Source organism: Sander vitreus, chromosome 7 (assembly GCF_031162955.1).
Source record: "Sander vitreus isolate 19-12246 chromosome 7, sanVit1, whole genome shotgun sequence".
Lineage (NCBI taxonomy): Eukaryota > Metazoa > Chordata > Actinopteri > Perciformes > Percidae > Sander > Sander vitreus.
The window spans coordinates 31,962,908-31,981,226 of NC_135861.1; the positions used below are offsets into that span (position 1 = coordinate 31,962,908).

Here is an 18,319-nt window from a genome sequence, read left to right on the forward strand (position 1 = left end):
CTGGTGTACAACCGCATCACGCGTTGTAAAGTTATTTTATGAATACAAATAGACATATTACATACCAGAGGGCCAATTTGGGTGGGTTTGGAATCATTTACAATCCTGCAATTGTCTCCATCTGTTGAAAACCCGATTGGGTTTTTCGCCCGTTCTCTGTCGCTTTCCCTTTTAGCTTTTAGTTGTTCTTCGTTTAATTTCCTTCTTTCCTGTGATGGTCCTGCCACAGTATCAGCCATAACTACAACAGATAATATTAATTCCCTCCCTTAACTTCCTTCATCTCTACTTAGTTGTTTTATGTATTTTTTTTTATTATCTATGCAATGTTGTCTATTGAGGCAGATTTCAAACCAATCTGCCTTGGTTTTACAGCACTTTTCGTCAACTTATGTTTTAAATGTGCTATATAAATAACGCTGACTTGACTTGGCTGTGTGTGTCAAGGCCTCAGGTTAACGAGGAAATAGATACTCAACACATTTCTCAGTCCCATGTACGTGCACATTTACAAACCAAATGGTTATGTCTTTGTGTCAGCTTGAATTAAAGATGTCACTTCCATTTCTATGTTTAATTTAATGTTTGTTTTTTAAATCTTCTTTGGGATGTCTCCTATTACAAAGAAACCTTAAGGAACCTTTGAGGAAAGGGCCCTGAAAGGTGGTCAGCTGTAGTTCTGAATGGAGACGTCGTCGTGTTAGTGATGTCATCCCGCCATCTGCTGGCCAAATTCTTAAACACGCCAAACCTTTTTGGAAATGCTGCGGCAAAAAAAAAAAAAAAAGAAAAAAAAAGTGCTTGGAAGGACATGTATTTTCTGACACAGGACAGATGTGGGGGATATTGAAGATTTTTGAGAAATGTCCCCATAGGGAGCTGTAGATGTGGTGGCGGAGGGGGACGATGACAGCAGGGACAAAATAGGCGACGTTTAAACATTCTTCAGAAGTGCGATGATGAAAACCGGCAGTCAATAGGTTGGTCTGTGTAGCCTCTGTCCAACACGTTGGTTCAGAGGAAGATACATCCAATAGTAGGCAGGGCTCCTGGTCTCACCTTTCCTCTACTGCCAATATCTCCACATTTGACATTTGTACACAAACTGTGTGAAATGCAATAGGCAGACTGCCATGGTTATTTACTGAGTAATTTAATGTGTGCTACAGCCTGACCGATATTAGATCTGAGAGCCTGGGGACGAACACCTGCACAGCACGTTACAATGTTTGGCATATACGAAAACTAGTTCACAGACATCAATAGATGTTTTTGCATGGTGTCACCTTTATTTTTCACATACATACATACACATATTTGATCAAACTACAACATCCACACTGCATGCAGGTTCTTTCACCTTCTTGAAGCCAAACATCTACTTTGTGATGTGTAGAGAGGATTCCGGGGGGAAAAAAAACCTAACTTCATCAACGAAAAGAAAAAGAAAAAAAAATTGAAAAGCAGCAAACTGATAAAGTGCATATCTTCACTCTAAAAGGAAGTGTTTTTACGGCAGCCTTCCTGCTCACTTGGCAACACACAGTGTATGTATGGCTTTCGTTGACAGCATGGCCCAATCAACCACAACTTTTACATACTGGACTAATTCAGGCACATCCAGTCTGGTGTGGTATTGTCTCCTTATGCATTTCCCCCCCATTGTTTCCAATTGAAAGGCAAATTAATAAAATTACATTATATACACATTTTAGAAACAAAGGAGTACAATTTCATTTAAAAAAAAAAAAAGGGGGAGCTGATGCTGGATTTGGCCCCTCTTACATATGCCATCATATGTAGTAGAGACCTGGCCACATACGCATTCAGTGCAAGACAGACACCTTACTCCGCCCAAAGAAAAGTACTGGAGTGGTGGCCATACACGGGAGACTGACTGCCCGTGCTTGCCATCTCACATCAGAAACATGTTAACAGTTGGGTCTGTTTTATTAAATATGTATGGAAGACAATTAGGGGCAGCACGAAAGACGTCCCGACGCCCGAGATCATTTGCGGTTCAGTGAGAAAAGGTCAGGATTCTGAGTTGAGTTAGAGAAAGCTGAAAACGAAGTTGCACGCCCTCGCTTTGTTTCAGTGCACCCGACACCCGATCCCCTCTGAACTCCACACTGACGTTTAGAAAAATCCAAACGTTTTGTGGTTGAGAACATCAAACGTAAAAAGGTGCCAGAGACCGGCCAATGGTGGATCTTATAGGCTCGTCGTCATGTCATAATCCGCCAAGTCAGAGCTGTTGTTTCACATGAACACATTACAGGAACATTAACATTTGTGATGAGAATTCGTTGAGTGTGGTTATGAAATAATAGTGACCAGTATGTCTGCTGAGCGGGACATTTTATAGGGTAAATATAAACTCCAGCGCTCTCTGGTGGACAAAGTCTAACGGCGACAGCTTCTTAAATGCCAAAGATACGTCTTGAGGACATTATGTGCTGGCATCTGCAATTTAAAGCTGTGGGCGTAGCCGTCTAATAAGAATTGGATACAGCGTTGGAGGCGGAGCTCCGTTCATTCCTCCGAGAGCTGCGTGAAGCACCCCGCCTAATTTGGATGGGTATAAAATGATTTAACCGTGCTGCTCTTCTTCCAAACGTTATCGGATCGAATTCGGATAAATAAAAAAAAAATAAAAACGGGTCAATTCACGGGGGTTGCGATGTTTAAAAAAAACCACTATCCGCAGGTTAACCGACATTTCTCTCGCCATGTATGTCGATGGGGGGAGGAAAAAAAAGTCTGCGATTGGCCAAAGTCTCCCATCACGGACCAGATTCTCTAAAGCCTGAGAACCGAGCCACGCTAAGAACTCATGGAATCTTTGCCCGACGACGGCCAAAATGAACCGCCTACCCCGGCTTTAAAACAGATTCCCACCAAAAAGTCAGATTTCTAAATTGAGTCAGAGTGTTGACCATGAGATATGGAATATTTGCATATGGTCCCAGTCTTCGTCTGTAGCTAGGCTAAATGTGGAATACAAAGTGAATAACATGAATTTCTTCGACAAATGAATGTATCCTGTTAAGTATTGTGTGTACATCCAAAGCCTGACACATCTCATTCCTCTGTGCCATATAGTTCCATTGTTCACAGAGAAAACAGTCCCCCCCCCACCCACTCAACAAATGCACCATTTTCTCTTCACCCTTAAAGTTAGGATAAAGGAATCTTACATTTCCTCCTTCGTCGTTTAAAATGCTAACATCGATTCAATTACTTCATATAGGGCCAAAGGGTTTATATGTAGTTCAAATAATCAGCCGTCTTCACCCTGAGACCATCAACAGCTGTGACAGGCTCAACTAAAGTGTGTGTGTGTGGATACTTCTACTCAGTGCTTACAGGACCGAGCTTTGAGAGGGAGAAGTAGTCGTCCTTCTCGGTCACTTCGATTGACAAAAAGGAGAGCGTGTTGATACAAACGGTCGTTTCTCGGCGCCAACCTGCGACTACAAGCAAGATCATTTCCAACAGCTTCGTTCTCTCGACGAGAGGCTGCCTTTGCCCAAAAAAACCAACACACAACGGCTGGAGAAAATAACTGATGTGGCAGTATCCTTCTAACGGGAGAGCCTTCCTTCTATTCCCTTTTACTTCAGCATGGCGTTGTCCATTGCATTTACAGAAAAAAAAAAAAAAAAATCAAAACCTATGATTGAACTCTCGTTCAATGTGGCGAGAGTTAACTGGAATCGGATGTGAAAGGCCAGCGTGGAGTTCTGCAACGGTGCTAATGATGTTTTGGGCTCAGACGCGACATATCACCACAACTGGACATCAAAGTGCTCAATGATACGAACAAGCATCAGGAAATACATGGGGGCATGGTAGGGTGTTGGTTAAACCTTTTTTTCTTCCATTTAATAATTTATGTTGTGGCATATATATATATATATATATATGTTTTTAGTCCAGCTGAGCACAGGACACCCAACCGGCGCTCAGGTCCACGTAAATCGCCGTCTCAGCCACCAGATAACTCTTCCTCTCACATCAAACCATCCCTTTCTCCTCTCTTTTCACAACATTGTGGAGTATTTCCTCTCATTAACTTCTAAATACAGAGGTGTGTCATCTACGAGGGGGGGGGGGGGGGGTTTCGGCAGGTGTTCAGATGTTCCTCTGGTATTTCTCAGTCTCTCAGCCCCATCCTCTGGGTGCTCTACTTGCTGTGGTGGAGGTACTGCTGGGTGAACATGTTGAGCTCGCTGTCCAGCCAGCCCGCCTTGTTCCTAACAACAAAACACACAGATACATACATACAAAAAACAGTCTCTACAGTTATGTAACGAGTTGTCTGAACAGGGCTGGAAATACAAGTACAACACATTTAAAACCAGTGATCACAGAGAGAGTTAGAGGAAACAGAAAGTTGGCTTCTTCCTAACTGTGCCTAAAGCATCGGGTATACTCGAGCGTTGACACCGCGCGCGGGCCTCCGTAGATCCAGCACGCACAGAGACGCTTATGGCGCAACGCCTCGTTTGCTGCGGTATTCTCCGAACCACCAGAGGGCGTACAGACAAAATGTGTGAACGAGCAAGAAGCAGCAGAGAGGAAGGGACCGGACGTTAAGGAAAGCAGGCTGCCTGGCAACAGTAGTAAGCACATCCAAGAGAAACACCGACGTACCACCAAACATCACAGGTTTTCAACATAACATCGTGACTTTGCGTAAACATACACGGCCACTTTCTTAAGCCAAGTGGCGTGTTATCTGTATGCATTTTGAGCTCACACAGTGCGACAGACAGACCTGTGAGATCACAGTTATCACTAATATGAATCAACCTCCACATTGGAGGGATGGACACACAGACACAATTAGGAAGCCTGGAGAATTAAAACCTCGTTGTTGAATGTGATTCCTGACTAGCCCCACCAATCTGTCTGGCTGTGTATATGCTGGCTGAGTGTGTCACGTCCTTACCGCAGCAGCTTGGCCTTACTCTGAAGGCTGTCCAGCAGCTCCATCTTGCTGTTCATGTCAGTGATCTCGTCCTCCAGGTTCTGGCGGGTGACGTCTACCTGCTGGCAGAGCTGAGCAAACACACCTGCCAACTCCCTGAGCACAAACAGCAGGGACACAAGCGGGGTTAGAAAACACCGGATTCCCTTCAAATCAGTGATTACGCGGTGCGTCGTAGACGCCCGTGTGCGGTTAACATGCTCACTGCTGGACTTGGTGGCTGCAGTTGGATCCGGTGTAGCTGACGATGAGCTGCAGCTTCTCGCTGGCGTAGTCCACAAACTGCCTCTTGAAGGCTCTCTCCTTGGCCTTGGTGGTCCAGGTGAGCCGCTCGTAGATGTAGAGGAGGCCGTACAGACCCACTGACAGGGCGATCAGACGCCAGCCCACTGCCTTCCAGATCTGCAGACACCATCACAGCTTTAGGTCTGGCTCAAGCCTCCTCCCCTCTCATACCTGAGCACAATCTGACTGCAGATCTATCAGCTGCTGTGACATGGGTCCAGCTTCGTCAACATTGCTGTCGGATGACGGTCGCACAACAAGCTATTTGACTCGAAATCAAGCAAGCATGAAGAGATAGGTCCATTTTAATGGACCTGGTCTGGAGTCCTCATAATAAACGGCATAAGCTGTGCATCATAAAAGTAAAAACACCCCTTACTCCACATCTCACTTTGTCCTCTTTACCCAGGCCTTTATTCCTCATCTGTGTGTGTATATATATATACACATACATACACACACACTTGTTTAACTATATTCAAGTGGGGTCCAAAAAAACGGGAATACGGTATACTTGTGGGGTCCGGACAGCTTTGTGGGGCCAAAATGCTGGACCCCACAACTTTAAAAGGGCTGTTTGAGGGTCAAGACTTGGTTTTAGGATTAGGGTTAGAATTAGGTTAGGGTGAGGGTTAGACATTTAGTTGTGATGGTTAAGGTTAGGTTAAGGGGCTAGGAAATGCATTATGTCAATGAGTCCCCACAAAGATAGTGAAACGCACTGTGTGTGTGTGTGTGTGTGTGTGTGTGTGTGTGTGTGTGTGTCTCCTCACCACGCCGCCAACCACAAGGACACCCATGGAGGTACGAGAGGTAAGGGAAGCCAGCCCAGTCACCATGGAGACCATGAGCTCCTCCTGGGTGACGGAGCTCTGGGGGAACGGCGGCATGCTGCTGCTGACAGGAGTCAGGGCCAGGGGCCTGGGCACCTGCGGGGGTGGGGGGGGGAACACACACACGTTCAGGGAGGGATGTTCTGGGCCCATACACATACCCAGGTCCTGCTGTTGATGTTACCCTTTATGTGGCAGGGAAACAAAGAAATAATCATGAAAAATAACTTTTTAAAAGTCATTTATCCCTTCGTTACACCATTTTTAAATAAGCACAAATTCAATCACACTAATCTATGAACTTTAATATATCCTTTTCTCACAATAAAAACAACTTCTTCAACCGATACCGCATAAACGACAGATGAAGCCACCGTGTCTCGAGGAGCTTGTTGCTTATTGTTGACTGTGGGCTCACTGTGGACGTCTTTGTTCACTCGTACGCTACGTTACTCTCACAACACCACCGCTAACGCTCGCTCGCGTCCCCTCGCTCAACCACTCACTCACCGACTGACGTCACTCATTTAACCCACCTGGCATTCCCGCTCCAACTTGCGCTGCTCTCGGAACACTGGGCTTTTATTGTGAAGGGTAGAGTTTACGCTTAGCGAAATGCTCCGAGTGACTTTAAGCTGGACTTTTACCGTGACGGGTCGACACGGAAGAGTCATGGCAGCGCCTTTCCCCCCCACTCAACCTTTATTGTTCGGTCGTTTAGTTTAACACAGTTTATTGATATCCAATGCTGTCCAAACAGCTCCAAATTCCAAGCCCATCTGTAGGATTCTTCATGTACGGACCACAGGTAGACACACGGCTTTAAATGTGTGGTCAGAGAGGGACTCCACACTTGGAGAAGAAGCAGCATTTGGTTTTAACAGTGTTAGAGGCAGACAGTCATTTCGACCCCCCGCCACTGCAGCCTAATAAGCGCACTACCCCCATTCAAAATGAATGGGCAGACCAGCGTATTCGCTACACCATCTGACAGACTGCAGGCAGTGTGAACACCCACTTTGCCGTTAATGGAATGCTGGCTGCCCATTTACAGAGGCTCAGTCCCTGCCGCAGCGGCTGCGGGTATGATTCCAACATGCAGCCCTTTGCTGCATGTCTAAAGTGCCCAAAAAAAAATAATTTCGAACAGCATCAACGCCAGAGAAGCACAGGAGCTGACCGAGGAAAAGACTGCAGTCACGTTAACCACACACACAATGTTCCAGAAGGCGTTACCTGGTCGTTGTAGCCCATGAGGGCCCGCCGGGTGTTCTTGGGGCCCAGGAAGCGGTTGACCAGCATGGTCCAGCCCAGAGAGAAGTGGAAGCCGATGTCCTCCTGAAAGTCACTGCACAGCTTGTCACAGGCCAGGTCATAACTGAGGCTGAAGCACTGACGGGGAACCAGCTTGTCTACCTGCTCTCTGACCGGGTTGGGCAGCAGAGGCTTCAGACCCTCTACACACACACACACACGAGGATATATTCAGTCATAATTAGGCACAGAAGTCAGTGACAAACTGTGTGGCTACATACATGTTTCCACTAAAGGATACTGCAGTAGAGTAAGGTCTGGCTATACCACACATACATTCTGGGATAGGAGAGGAAAAAAAAACAACCCACAAAAAAAACCACACCTCTCTGGGTTGTTTGCATTTCTTTAAACCAATCACAATCGTCTTGGGCGGCGCTAAGCTCCGGAAGCAGCGACGGTGGCTCTGCTAAACAGTCTCTGGAAGGAGCTGGTCTTGGTGGACCATTTGCAACCCCGCGAACGAAATGCCACGTACAACGTTACATGAAGTTAAGTGCTGACACAATACAGTAACGTGAGCTATTTCAATTAGCTGGAGACGCAGCGAAACCTCATTGGCTCTTACCAGTGTATCTCCGTGTGTACTTTGTCCACAGCAATCCCACCAATTGGTCCCAAAAATGCCCAGTTAAGGCTGTTAACACACCGGGGCACGGCGAATAAGCAGCGCAAAAATGTGAAATAATGAGATGATAAATAAGGAAATGCTGCTGAAGAGAGAGCGAGAGAGAGTGACGGGAGATGCTGCTGAAGAGAGAGAGAAAGAGAGAGAGAGAGAGAGAGAGAGTGTATGTGTGACGGGAGATGCGGTGTCAGCGAATGAAAGCGAGCGATCGGAGCAGAGAGGTAACGTTTAGCGGTGAAGATATCAAGTGAATATAATGATACAGCAGGTAGAGTCTGCAGTGTGAGCGCAAATAAGTGCCGCAGCTCCTCAAAACAGGAAAAGCTAAGCTACTGTAAGCCATTTATTGAGTTTCCTTTTAGCAAAATACTCTAAGAGTGTCTCTGGTAAACGCTAGTATACATTTACAGTTGACATTTTTCAGCGTGCAGCTTGCTAGGTTGAAGGTTGTCCCAGAAGAGAAGGGGAGTTGGACGGCAACACGCATTATCCTGGAAAGGAACGGTCGTTGATGCAGACTATAAACAGTGGAACATGCTGTCCATTAAAGCCTGTGCAGTGTAGAGGGATGTTTGTGGCCAGCGTAGACAGGTGAATAGAGTAGTCTCGGGTGGAAACAGGAGGGGAGTTACCGATCATGTCGGTGTGTGTGGCCTGCAGGGAACTGGTGATGGAGGTGGAGCACCTCTCGGACATGTTCTTGCCCAGACCCTCCTCTATGTGCCGGTGGAGCTCCTAGAACAGAAAGAAGGAAAAAAAAAAAAAAAATTGCAATGAGCAATAAACTAAACAATGTAATGAAATCGCAACACCACGACATTCAGAAACACAATACTCAAAACAGTGTACATGATTAAGGGACAATATTTCAACTGTAAATGTCAAGTTTATGTCTTAGTATCTTTATATGCATTAGCCTATAAAAAAAATAAATGAATGAATATCTGGAGACCCAGCAGCTAAATGGACTGTGCGGAACAGACTTGACCTAAGGGACAGAGAGAGGTTTGGCTTCCGGCTACACGTGGATGTCTGCGCAAAAGGGCCATATGGACGTAGGAAAATGACTAAATGTATGCCATGTGGCCTCTACAGTCATTGGCCAATTGGCTCATGCAACAGCCAGACATGGCATCCGTCTACAAGACTTTCCAAGAAGTACAGTATGGCAGCTGTGCAGACTGTAAACGTGGCAGGTATAGACAGAAGGCTTGGGCTCCATTTCAGCCAGCCCCTTTGAACATTTCAAAGACAAAGAATTCGGCTGAATATCTGCGTTAAACTCACATTCTTGTAGACCTTGAGTACCACTGGCGATGGGTGGAAGTCCATGTGGAAGTCATCCACCAGCACGTGGAGCTTCCGGATCTCCTCCGACATGGCATTAGACACCTGAACACGAGCAGACAGCACGGGTGAAAACTGTCCCCTCTGGTAGAACCAACTGAACCAGGACAATCAGCATCCGCTAAACACTGCTGACACATGTAGAACTTGAAAGGGTTTCTCTTTGTTTTGTTTTTTTTCCACTAGACTATAGAAGCCCAGCTGGGTTGCAATGATGTCATGTTGGGCTCACCTGCCTCTCCACCTCCTCAGTAATCTTCTTGATCTTGGCCTTACAGTCCATGGTCAACAAGTCCAACTGCTTGTCTATGAATTCCAAGCGGTCCTGACGGTCGTCTTTTGTCTCAAGGCAGTAGACCCTACACACGCAAAACACACGATAAAGCGTGATTTATACTTACCGCGTAAACTCTACAACGTTGCGTGTACTTTGAGAGCAACAAAAAGCCTGAGTCACATCGACTGTACGCGTTTATACTGAATGTTTCCATGTCTTTGCACACCAGAAATGTGTCCGACGCGGCGCTGCTGGCCTCGTCTGTACACATACGTTTCCGGTTGATAAAATGAAATCCCACGTTAAACGTAAATATAGACTGATTTGATCACAGCAAAGACAACGTCGGCAGTATTGACGGCAAAATAGGCTACAGAATATATATATATATACATACATACATACATACATACACATATATATATTTTATTATTATTTTTTTATTACATTTATGTCCAAACCTAGGGACTTTCAAACATCAACATGTCATTTATTAATATGTATTCATGTCAAAATGACATATAAACCATATTTTCCTATTCTATTTAGCCTGGAAACGCTTCCAACGCGTTTGCATGTCGCGTGAAAAATAGGCGTCGGTCCTATTTCTAGCACGCACGCGTATCAAGCCCTATTAACAAAAATAGAGCTGGGCAATAGATTGAGAATTCTATCAATATCGTGATATGAGACTAGATATCGTCTTAGATTTTATGGCAATGCGGTTATATCTCCTGGTTTTAAAGGCTGCATTACAGTCAAGTGACTTTAACCACTTCATTCAGCCATTACATTCACATTACTAATGGTTATTTATCTAAGATATCACTGTGAAAATAGTTTGTATTTGTAAGCACCAATAGTCAAGCCGACAATATCTCGGTATTTGGTCAAGAACACGGCTCTATGACCAAATAACGGCATCAACTCAATAGAACAAATAAGCCATTAAGAATGCCAACTTTTCATGCATGAAACGCACTGCGTTACACCTCGGTTTGAATTGGTATCGAAAATAGTTCGCACAATCCACCCAGCATACCCGCGTTTCCAGTCTTTGGTTCACATACAGTCTCAATCTATACACGTGTACCGCCTGCTTTTAATACCGGACTCACCTCTGCTCTTGTGCAGCAACGTGCACTGAATCCATAATGCGGCGCAGGGCTTCAGAGATCTGCTTGGCCCTCACGGTGTGCTGCTCAAACTTGGTCTTCACCGCTGACTGCGAGATACACTCCTGCGCACAGCAGCAGACAGGCCAACAATCCAGTCAACTCAACAACACTGACTGACTGCTAGCCTCCTTCCATCAATGCTGGAGTGTTAGGGAAGTCACAGCGATACATAAAAAACGACTATCCAATAAAGCCATGGAAGTGAGCATAACTAGCAGGTGACCTTGCCTATGAAATGTATCCGAGTATTGAAACTTGTGACCCGGTAAAACAGTGTGCCTGGTTCTTACAGGTATGAGCAGCTTACCTCGAATCGCCTCTCAAAGTTCTGAAACTCAAACATTCGGGCTTGAAATCCCTCTGCGAGAGCGCCGCCTGAAACGGGACAACAACATGTAATGCTGTAGAAAGCTGTAGTAAACACGGTCCGCATTTAGCGCGTTCCTGTGGTATGCATCATCCGTGTGTGGACCGGCTTTTCGTCCAAAACGCTTTTTTAAGACTCCACAGCGACCAACATCCCTACCTGCTTCAGGCATTCCTTGGGCCTTCTGCACACGAGCCTGAAGGACTTCCTTGGCGGAGACGAAGAAGATGCGGTCGCTGACCTGGGCTCGGTCCACCAAGCCCAGCTCGTCCACCAGGAAGTTGGTGCAGCGGTCCATGTGCTGCCTGCGGACCTGACACGGCAACAACACGCGTTATTGTAACAACAATAGCAACCACTGAGCCACCAAGCTGCTAGCGTTAAGAGTTGGGTCGATTTCCGGCTTTGCCGGTCCGGTATACGGTTTACACTGGCCCAACCAGAGACATAACGCAACACTGGAGGTCACTGAGAAGGCTTTAAAATAGGATGCAGGATATTAGTCAGGGAGTGCAGAGGCCTGTGAAGCTTCCTGCAGACCAGATGGAGAGTGAGGGGAATGGTAATAGCAGCTAAGCTGTTCACCTGTCTAATCTAAGGCTAGTGCTGCGTCAGCAGCAGGTTAAACCCACACACACACACACACACACACACACACACACACACGCCTTTGCTCTCTCTGGGTACCAATGAACACTTTGACATGGTCTGTAGTAAAGCTGGGGGAAATGAAATAACATGCATGTACGCATTTTCTGTATGTACGTACTACATTATGTGCTTACATAATTGCAAAAGGGTTGTCAAGAAAGAAGTGGCTGCTCTTTAATGCAACACCTAGTCTGCCGACTGACCTCCTCCATGTATTCAGGTTCTGAGGCCGAGGCGTCCCAGCGGTTGTTGAGGATGAAAATGTTGGGACTGGAGAGCCGCTCGTTGACCTTGTGAAAGAAAGACTTCTCCTGCGGGGAGACGTCATTCACCACACATTAGCATTGCGTTGACATTTACCACAACAGTTTGACAGATTAGTTCACCAACTGGTCATGCAACAGTTCACTCGGTTCTAGAGCCGACGGGCAGCTTCTGGCTCCGTTCGGAAATGTCTCAGTCTCACCGTCTGCATCAGTGTGGACTCAGAGTTTGCCACCAGAACGAACACGTCGGCATCCAGGCAGAACTTGTCAATCCAGCTGTCCAGTTCTGTGGTAACATCTATCCCTGGGCTGGAGGGGGAAAACAAAGTACGATATTCAAAAATCGCAGCACGCGAACATAAATTACGTCTCAAAGTTTATTTTTGCAAACAGGCGACGGAAGTGAACTTGTCGGTTCGAGTAGAGTCAACGTCTGACCTGTCCACCAGCACCAGATCATCCCTGAGCAGAGCACACTTGGCTTTAGGCCACATGACGCAGACCAAGCTGCCGGCGTCCAGGTCCTCATCCTGGTGGAGCGCGTGGGCCAGCTGGTTCACCGTCTGGGGGAAAAAACACACACACACAGTCAGCGCGCAGCAACGACCGACGAACAACATTTCACTTCTGCAGATTGGAGTCGTGGCGTTTTTCGGAGACAAAACCATTTGCCCTGCGTGGTCGGCCGAGTTCTGCTGACCTTTATGCTCTTGCGCTCCTCGGAGCCTTCCGTGAGCAGGAAGGCCTCGTTGCCATCGGTGCCCTCCACCCTCAGGAAGCAGTTGGTGGTGTGTCCTATTCCAGACGGCAGCACCTTGTCACACAGCATGGCATTGATCACCGAGCTCTTCCCATTACTCGTCCTGCAGAACAAACAACGCGCCCGTCAGCAACGCCTGCAGTCTCTCCACGGCGTTACTTTGAGTGTTTAAACCTCTAGCTTCAGGTCAATGTCAAATGTTACTTTATAAAAAAAAAAATATATATATATATTATAATATTATATATAGTTGAGTCCAGACATACCTCCCAAAGAAGACCACCTTCATATGCCTGCGTGCAAGTACTTCTCCAATCCCTGCCACCTTGGCCAGGTAGCCCTGGACCTCCTGGACCTGCTCCTCTGTGGCGATTGGGTCCAGCTCTTCATTTTTGTAAGTATCTGTAATGTGGAGACATCAAACAGAGGGCCAATCAGTCTGGTTGTACGTGGCGTTTCCTTAGATAGCCATACCTAACTACATCAGATTTAGCATGTTTCTTTAGACTAATGGGGGGGGTGTGTGTGTGTGTGTGTGTGTGTGTGTGTTATCGAAAGGCTGCGACATCTCGAAATCCAATTTGCGTTAGTTAAAAAAAAACTTTCAAATGTAACCATCCTTTTTTAGTGGTGCCTTTTATATAAATGCACAAAAAAAATCACAAGTATTATTCCCATATTTTCCTCATATCGTGCAGCCCTATATTATATTCACTTTAAACGTCGGATGAAGCAATTATTTTCTCCACCACAGACAATGCTGAGTCAATAATAAAATAGCTGTGACAAGGAAACGACGTTAACCGACGCATTTTTCCCCCAGGAGTCCGCTATGGCCGCGATTATGACGCTACCTAGCTCGTTTGGCAACGTTTGCTCGTTGGATAGTAGAGGTGTTGAAGTTAATCAAATAGTCGATGCATCGAGTCGTGGACGACGCCGCATCGATAATCGGCCGGGCCACAATTGATTATTTCCGTTTACAGTTTAACGGAGGCCTAACAACCTTCCGGTTTACATGTTCCGTTACGTTCTGCACATTCAGGCGGTGCCACGTGCTCCGTGCTGTAATGAAAATGCATCCGATTTATTTAGTATTAGAGCACTGCAGAGTGTTTTGTTTTTGAAGCTTGAAAAGCTATGAATTAAATATCCTATATGGCTTGAATAGAAAAATGTATTTGACGCATCGAGATATCGAATCGAAGACATGATAATCGTAAGATCAGTGACGATTCACACCTCTGTTTAATAGCTTGTTGGATAGTAAGTCACCCACGACAAATAACACCGCGATAAGCCTATATGTGAACTGATATTAGGCCAATATTTGACATCTACCATTGTACTGGGTTTTGCTCAGAACCTTTGATATCTCTCTCTCTCTCTCTCTCTTCAGATTATCATAAAGGGGTGCATGCGTGAAATGGGCTAGAAAATGGCAGGCGGGAGGGTACCATCCAGAAAGGAAGCGCTCTCCTTGATGTAGGCCCCCAACTGTTCAAAGATCCCGTTGATCTTCTTCTTTGCCGTGACAAAATGCTTGAGCGGCGATGCGTTCACTTCCGCCATCAGTCTCTTGTCCTTCTTGCCGTGTACTGCGTTGGTGTTGGGTCGAGGGAAAACCAAAGACATGGCACTGGACAGGGGAGAAGACATTAAAAAAAAACACACACAATCGTATAAGCATGTCTGGCAAAAGTGGCTGACTGAAATCTGACATCCACTTTGTAGCAAAAGAAAGTCAGCGAGAAAAACAGTTACAGCTGGGACGCAAACGTTCATCACTATCGGGGCGGCCTCTAGCTCACCCAGTAAGAGCGTTCGCCTTACTGGGTGAGCGTTAACGTTTGTAGAGTTTGTGACTAGGGAAGGCTGCTGGAGGGGTCGTTGGTGTCCCACTCCCCTCACTCCTGGACATCAGCAGAATCCGCCAGGCCCCTCTCACACAGCCTCCTGAGTCCTGCCATCTGGGAGAAGGTACCGGAGCCTCTGAGCCTGTTCTACCAGATCAGCTTCATTCCACAAGCTGGCTGGCTATCAGCAAGCTCAGCTGCCTCCCCTCCCCCAACAACTTTGGACTTCAATTTAGTTTCTTTACTTTTCTATACAGTTTGTTTTTGCCTTACCTTTGCACTATTTAGAATGTATTTATTGTATATATTACTTATCTTGTCAAGTCTTGACCGTGTCCACCTGTATGGTGACGGCCATTAATCAGCTCTGACCTTTCACACAGTTTGAAGGTAACACTGTACGCATGGTCTGAATGTCTGTCTTCACTCGTTTAAAAACAGGGGAACTTACTAGCTAAATGTAATACCAACACAAACCCAGGTTGAAAAGAGACGATACACACCCAGCTGAAATCTATTTCAAGTTCACGCTAGTATCAGCGCAGGCTAGCTAGTTGAAATGCATGTCGTCAATCCGTCTAACGTGACATGCCTAACGTTAGCTAGTCTCTTACATCAGTCCTCATCCTTTTGTTGTTAACGTGGATTGGCTGTAACTGTGGCTACTCATCCTGACTGACGAACAGAGACGGTATACAATAGGTCCTGACTGACATGACAACGCATTGAGTGGGGACAAATCCATGCTAAATGACAAGCTAACTAGCCTTAGCGAAGTTAACTTAGCTAGATAAGCAGCTAGCTAGCTAGCAAGCTAGCGTACTACGGTATCCATCCGAACAGACTGTCAACTGTAACTATGGTTTGTGACTTACCGTGGATGGGGTCGTTCCTCACAAAGAATCCTCTCGCATCCTGGTCCCTGGGGTTTGAAATATTTCGCTACGAGCTAATTGCTATCGTTACTGCGCGACTAGTCGCAGTTGATGCAGGGGGGCGTCGCTAAATGTTCCAAGCGAGTCTAGGGTTGATGAAGCTACAAGCTGTTTTGGAGCACTGTCAGCGAACAGCGTAGGTTTGACTCCCAATAGATATAGCTATATATTCCAAACTAGGTTGTTTTCTTGTTCCCAGAACAGCACTTTGTTTCAGCACGTTACCAGCCACTTTGGTCTTTCCCTGACATGTTGGGCTCGATCGACGTTTTAAAGCACAAGTATCGCGGTAAGACGTTTTGATGCCTCGCTAGTCCAATAAAGTCCAGCTGCGGCCTGTAGCCGCTCACGCCACGCCCCTTGTTTTATTCGCCTTCAAAATAAATGCCCTTTGCAAAAATTGTATTTCTAATTTTATTTTTTCTAAATAAAAGCCCGTTTTCTATAGTTCGGGGTGGAACTATAGACAAATAAATACATATTTCACCCTTTGCTTCTTTGTCACAACATTATCATTGATACATTTCACATTCAGGGACAAATCCAAACGTGATCATTGATTATGGTAGACCCTGATAGCTATCGCAGCCATGCATTTTCTGGGGAGTTGTCGTGGTCTTTGCCCTGAGCTGTGACCACCGTCACGTTAGATTCCTCTATCATTTTTAGCGATTTGAACAATAAATTAAACCTGAGAGTCTGGGAATACTACTCTTTAATGAGAACACAGTAACAAAAAAAGTTCAGTTGACTTATAAGCTACTGAAAAGTAGGCAGAGAGCATCACAAATCAAATAAAAACATTGAAATTACAAATTACACAAAATACTGTACATGAAATTAGAGCATCCAGTTTACAGCCCGGATTTCTGAAAGCACAACAGTAGCGATCTTCAGTGAGTCAAAAACAAGGCATATCTCCATGCAGTGATGATCTTTAAAATGTTCTTTGTTCAGAAGAGCCTGAACAAGTTGCAACTTTGTTTTGGGTTACATCCTTTTAAATGCAGACAGGAGATTGCATTCTTTGCAGAGGTTCTTTACAGCGTCAACCTATGGAGATGTCCTCAATAAGAAACTTGCATTTTCAAAATCTACAAAAATATAAATTTTTACTGAGTTTAGCTGTTTACCTTCAAATTCATAATTTCATTAGTTAGCCTCTCCTCTGTAATGTCCTGCTCAGACTCTGTGTCTGAGTCTGTCTGTCTGTTTTCTCTCCACGTTAGTTATCTGCTCAGCCAGCTGCTGTAACTTCATACTGTGCTATTAGTACTTTTACTGCAGTAACATGTCATCAATGTGACAGAAAAGCAGTTTCATTGTGTCTGTTGGAGGTTTGATTCACTCCCACATTAGCATGTTCGTGTTGAAGACTTCACTGTTGGTATCAGTGAGGAATGAATGGATTTCATATTTTAGGAAACATGTTCAGCTTGTGTAATGAGTAGTTAGTGGCTACAGTTATTAAATCTTTCAGTCAGTAATGGAGCATCGACAGCAGTCCAAATGTCATTTTATTGTGAAAATCTGCTGCTGTTGCAGCCCTTCCTGCCTGCATCCTGACAGGTGGAGCTCTAACTCATTCCAGTGGGAGAATTTACGAATCCTACTATGGCTACGCCAAGACCCGCATATTAATGTGGGAAATATATCAAACCTCCAACAGACACAATGAATGAGCTTTTCTGTCACACTGATGACATGTTACTGCAGTACAAGTACTAACAGCACAACAACAAACATGTTTCAGCTTCATCAGGAGGAAGAGGAGGAGGAGGAGGAGTACAGAGGAGGAGGCGGCGTACAGAGGAGGAGACAGGAAGAATCCTGTAGAACCAGAAACAATCTGACAACAGAGATCAGAGGACCAGTAACACTTTATAATAACAACCAGAAGTGATAAACGGGAAATTAAACTCCAGTTAAAAGTTATTTTAACTGTTAACAAACAACGACAATGATGATTTGTAATGTTACTGCTTATTGGTAATGTTGTCATTTATTATTTTAGAGAGAAATACCAAAATAAAGACCAATCAAACTAACCCAAAGTCCCCAGTTTGTTTTTCCGTCTCTCTGTTGGTGGTGACATCATGGCGCCGTCTGGTGGACATCAGCAGGAACTACAACCAGAGCGCCACAAAACCATATTCACACATTAAAACACGTTTACACGTGACTCTATAATCACAAAAGCTAAACGGCATTTTCAGCTACGATCAAATGAAACGTCTCTGCTTTTTACAGCTATGACCTAAAGTTTTACTTAACGGTACTACTATTATCTACAGTGGCACTCATAAGTTTATGAAAAAAATCTCAATCAAAAAAATCATCTTTTGGAAATTGATCTCAATGCCTTAATTAAAAAAATGAAGAAAAATCCAACCTTTAAGGACACCAATTTTCTTTGTGAATGAATAATCTATCGTAAATAAATAAAAGTTCTTCCTTAAAATACAGGGGGCATAAGTAAGTACACCCCTATGTTAAATTCTCATAGAGGTAGGCAGATTTTTTTAAAGGCCAGTTATTTCATGGATCCAGGATACTATGCATCCTGATAAAGTTCCCTTGGCCTTTGGAATTAAAATACCCCCCCACATCATCACATACCCTTCAC

At 45.1% G+C, this 18,319-nt stretch overlaps 1 protein-coding gene across 1 annotated transcript; it reads right to left on the reverse strand.

Annotated features, from left to right (window-relative positions):
- Positions 1–1,267: 1,267 nt before the first annotated feature.
- mfn2 (mitofusin 2) lies at positions 1,268–16,015 on the reverse strand. Its single transcript, XM_078255919.1, has 18 exons — positions 15,634–16,015; positions 14,360–14,541; positions 13,169–13,304; positions 12,843–13,005; positions 12,581–12,705; positions 12,343–12,451; positions 12,080–12,187; positions 11,385–11,538; positions 11,166–11,233; positions 10,799–10,920; positions 9,636–9,762; positions 9,344–9,448; positions 8,689–8,791; positions 7,351–7,571; positions 6,055–6,210; positions 5,202–5,398; positions 4,958–5,092; positions 1,268–4,259 (listed from the first exon to the last, which is right to left on the reverse strand). The coding sequence occupies exons 2-18, from the start codon at positions 14,535–14,537 to the stop codon at positions 4,190–4,192; spliced, it is 2,277 nt and encodes a 758-aa protein (XP_078112045.1). The 5' UTR covers positions 14,538–14,541; positions 15,634–16,015; the 3' UTR covers positions 1,268–4,189.
- Between the last annotated feature and the right edge of the window lie 2,304 nt (positions 16,016–18,319).

Excerpts from the sequence above, each read along its gene's own strand:
- mfn2 (XM_078255919.1), bottom strand. The coding sequence starts at position 14,537 with ATGTCTTTGGTTTTCCCTCGACCCAACACCAACGCAGTACACGGCAAG. Across the intron at positions 11,539-12,079 it reads AACCTGAATACATGGAGGAG|GTCCGCAGGCAGCACATGGA; the intron begins GTCAGTCGGCAG and ends TTGCCGTGTCAG. Across the intron at positions 8,792-9,343 it reads TACTCAAGGTCTACAAGAAT|GAGCTCCACCGGCACATAGA; the intron begins GTGAGTTTAACG and ends TTTCTGTTCTAG.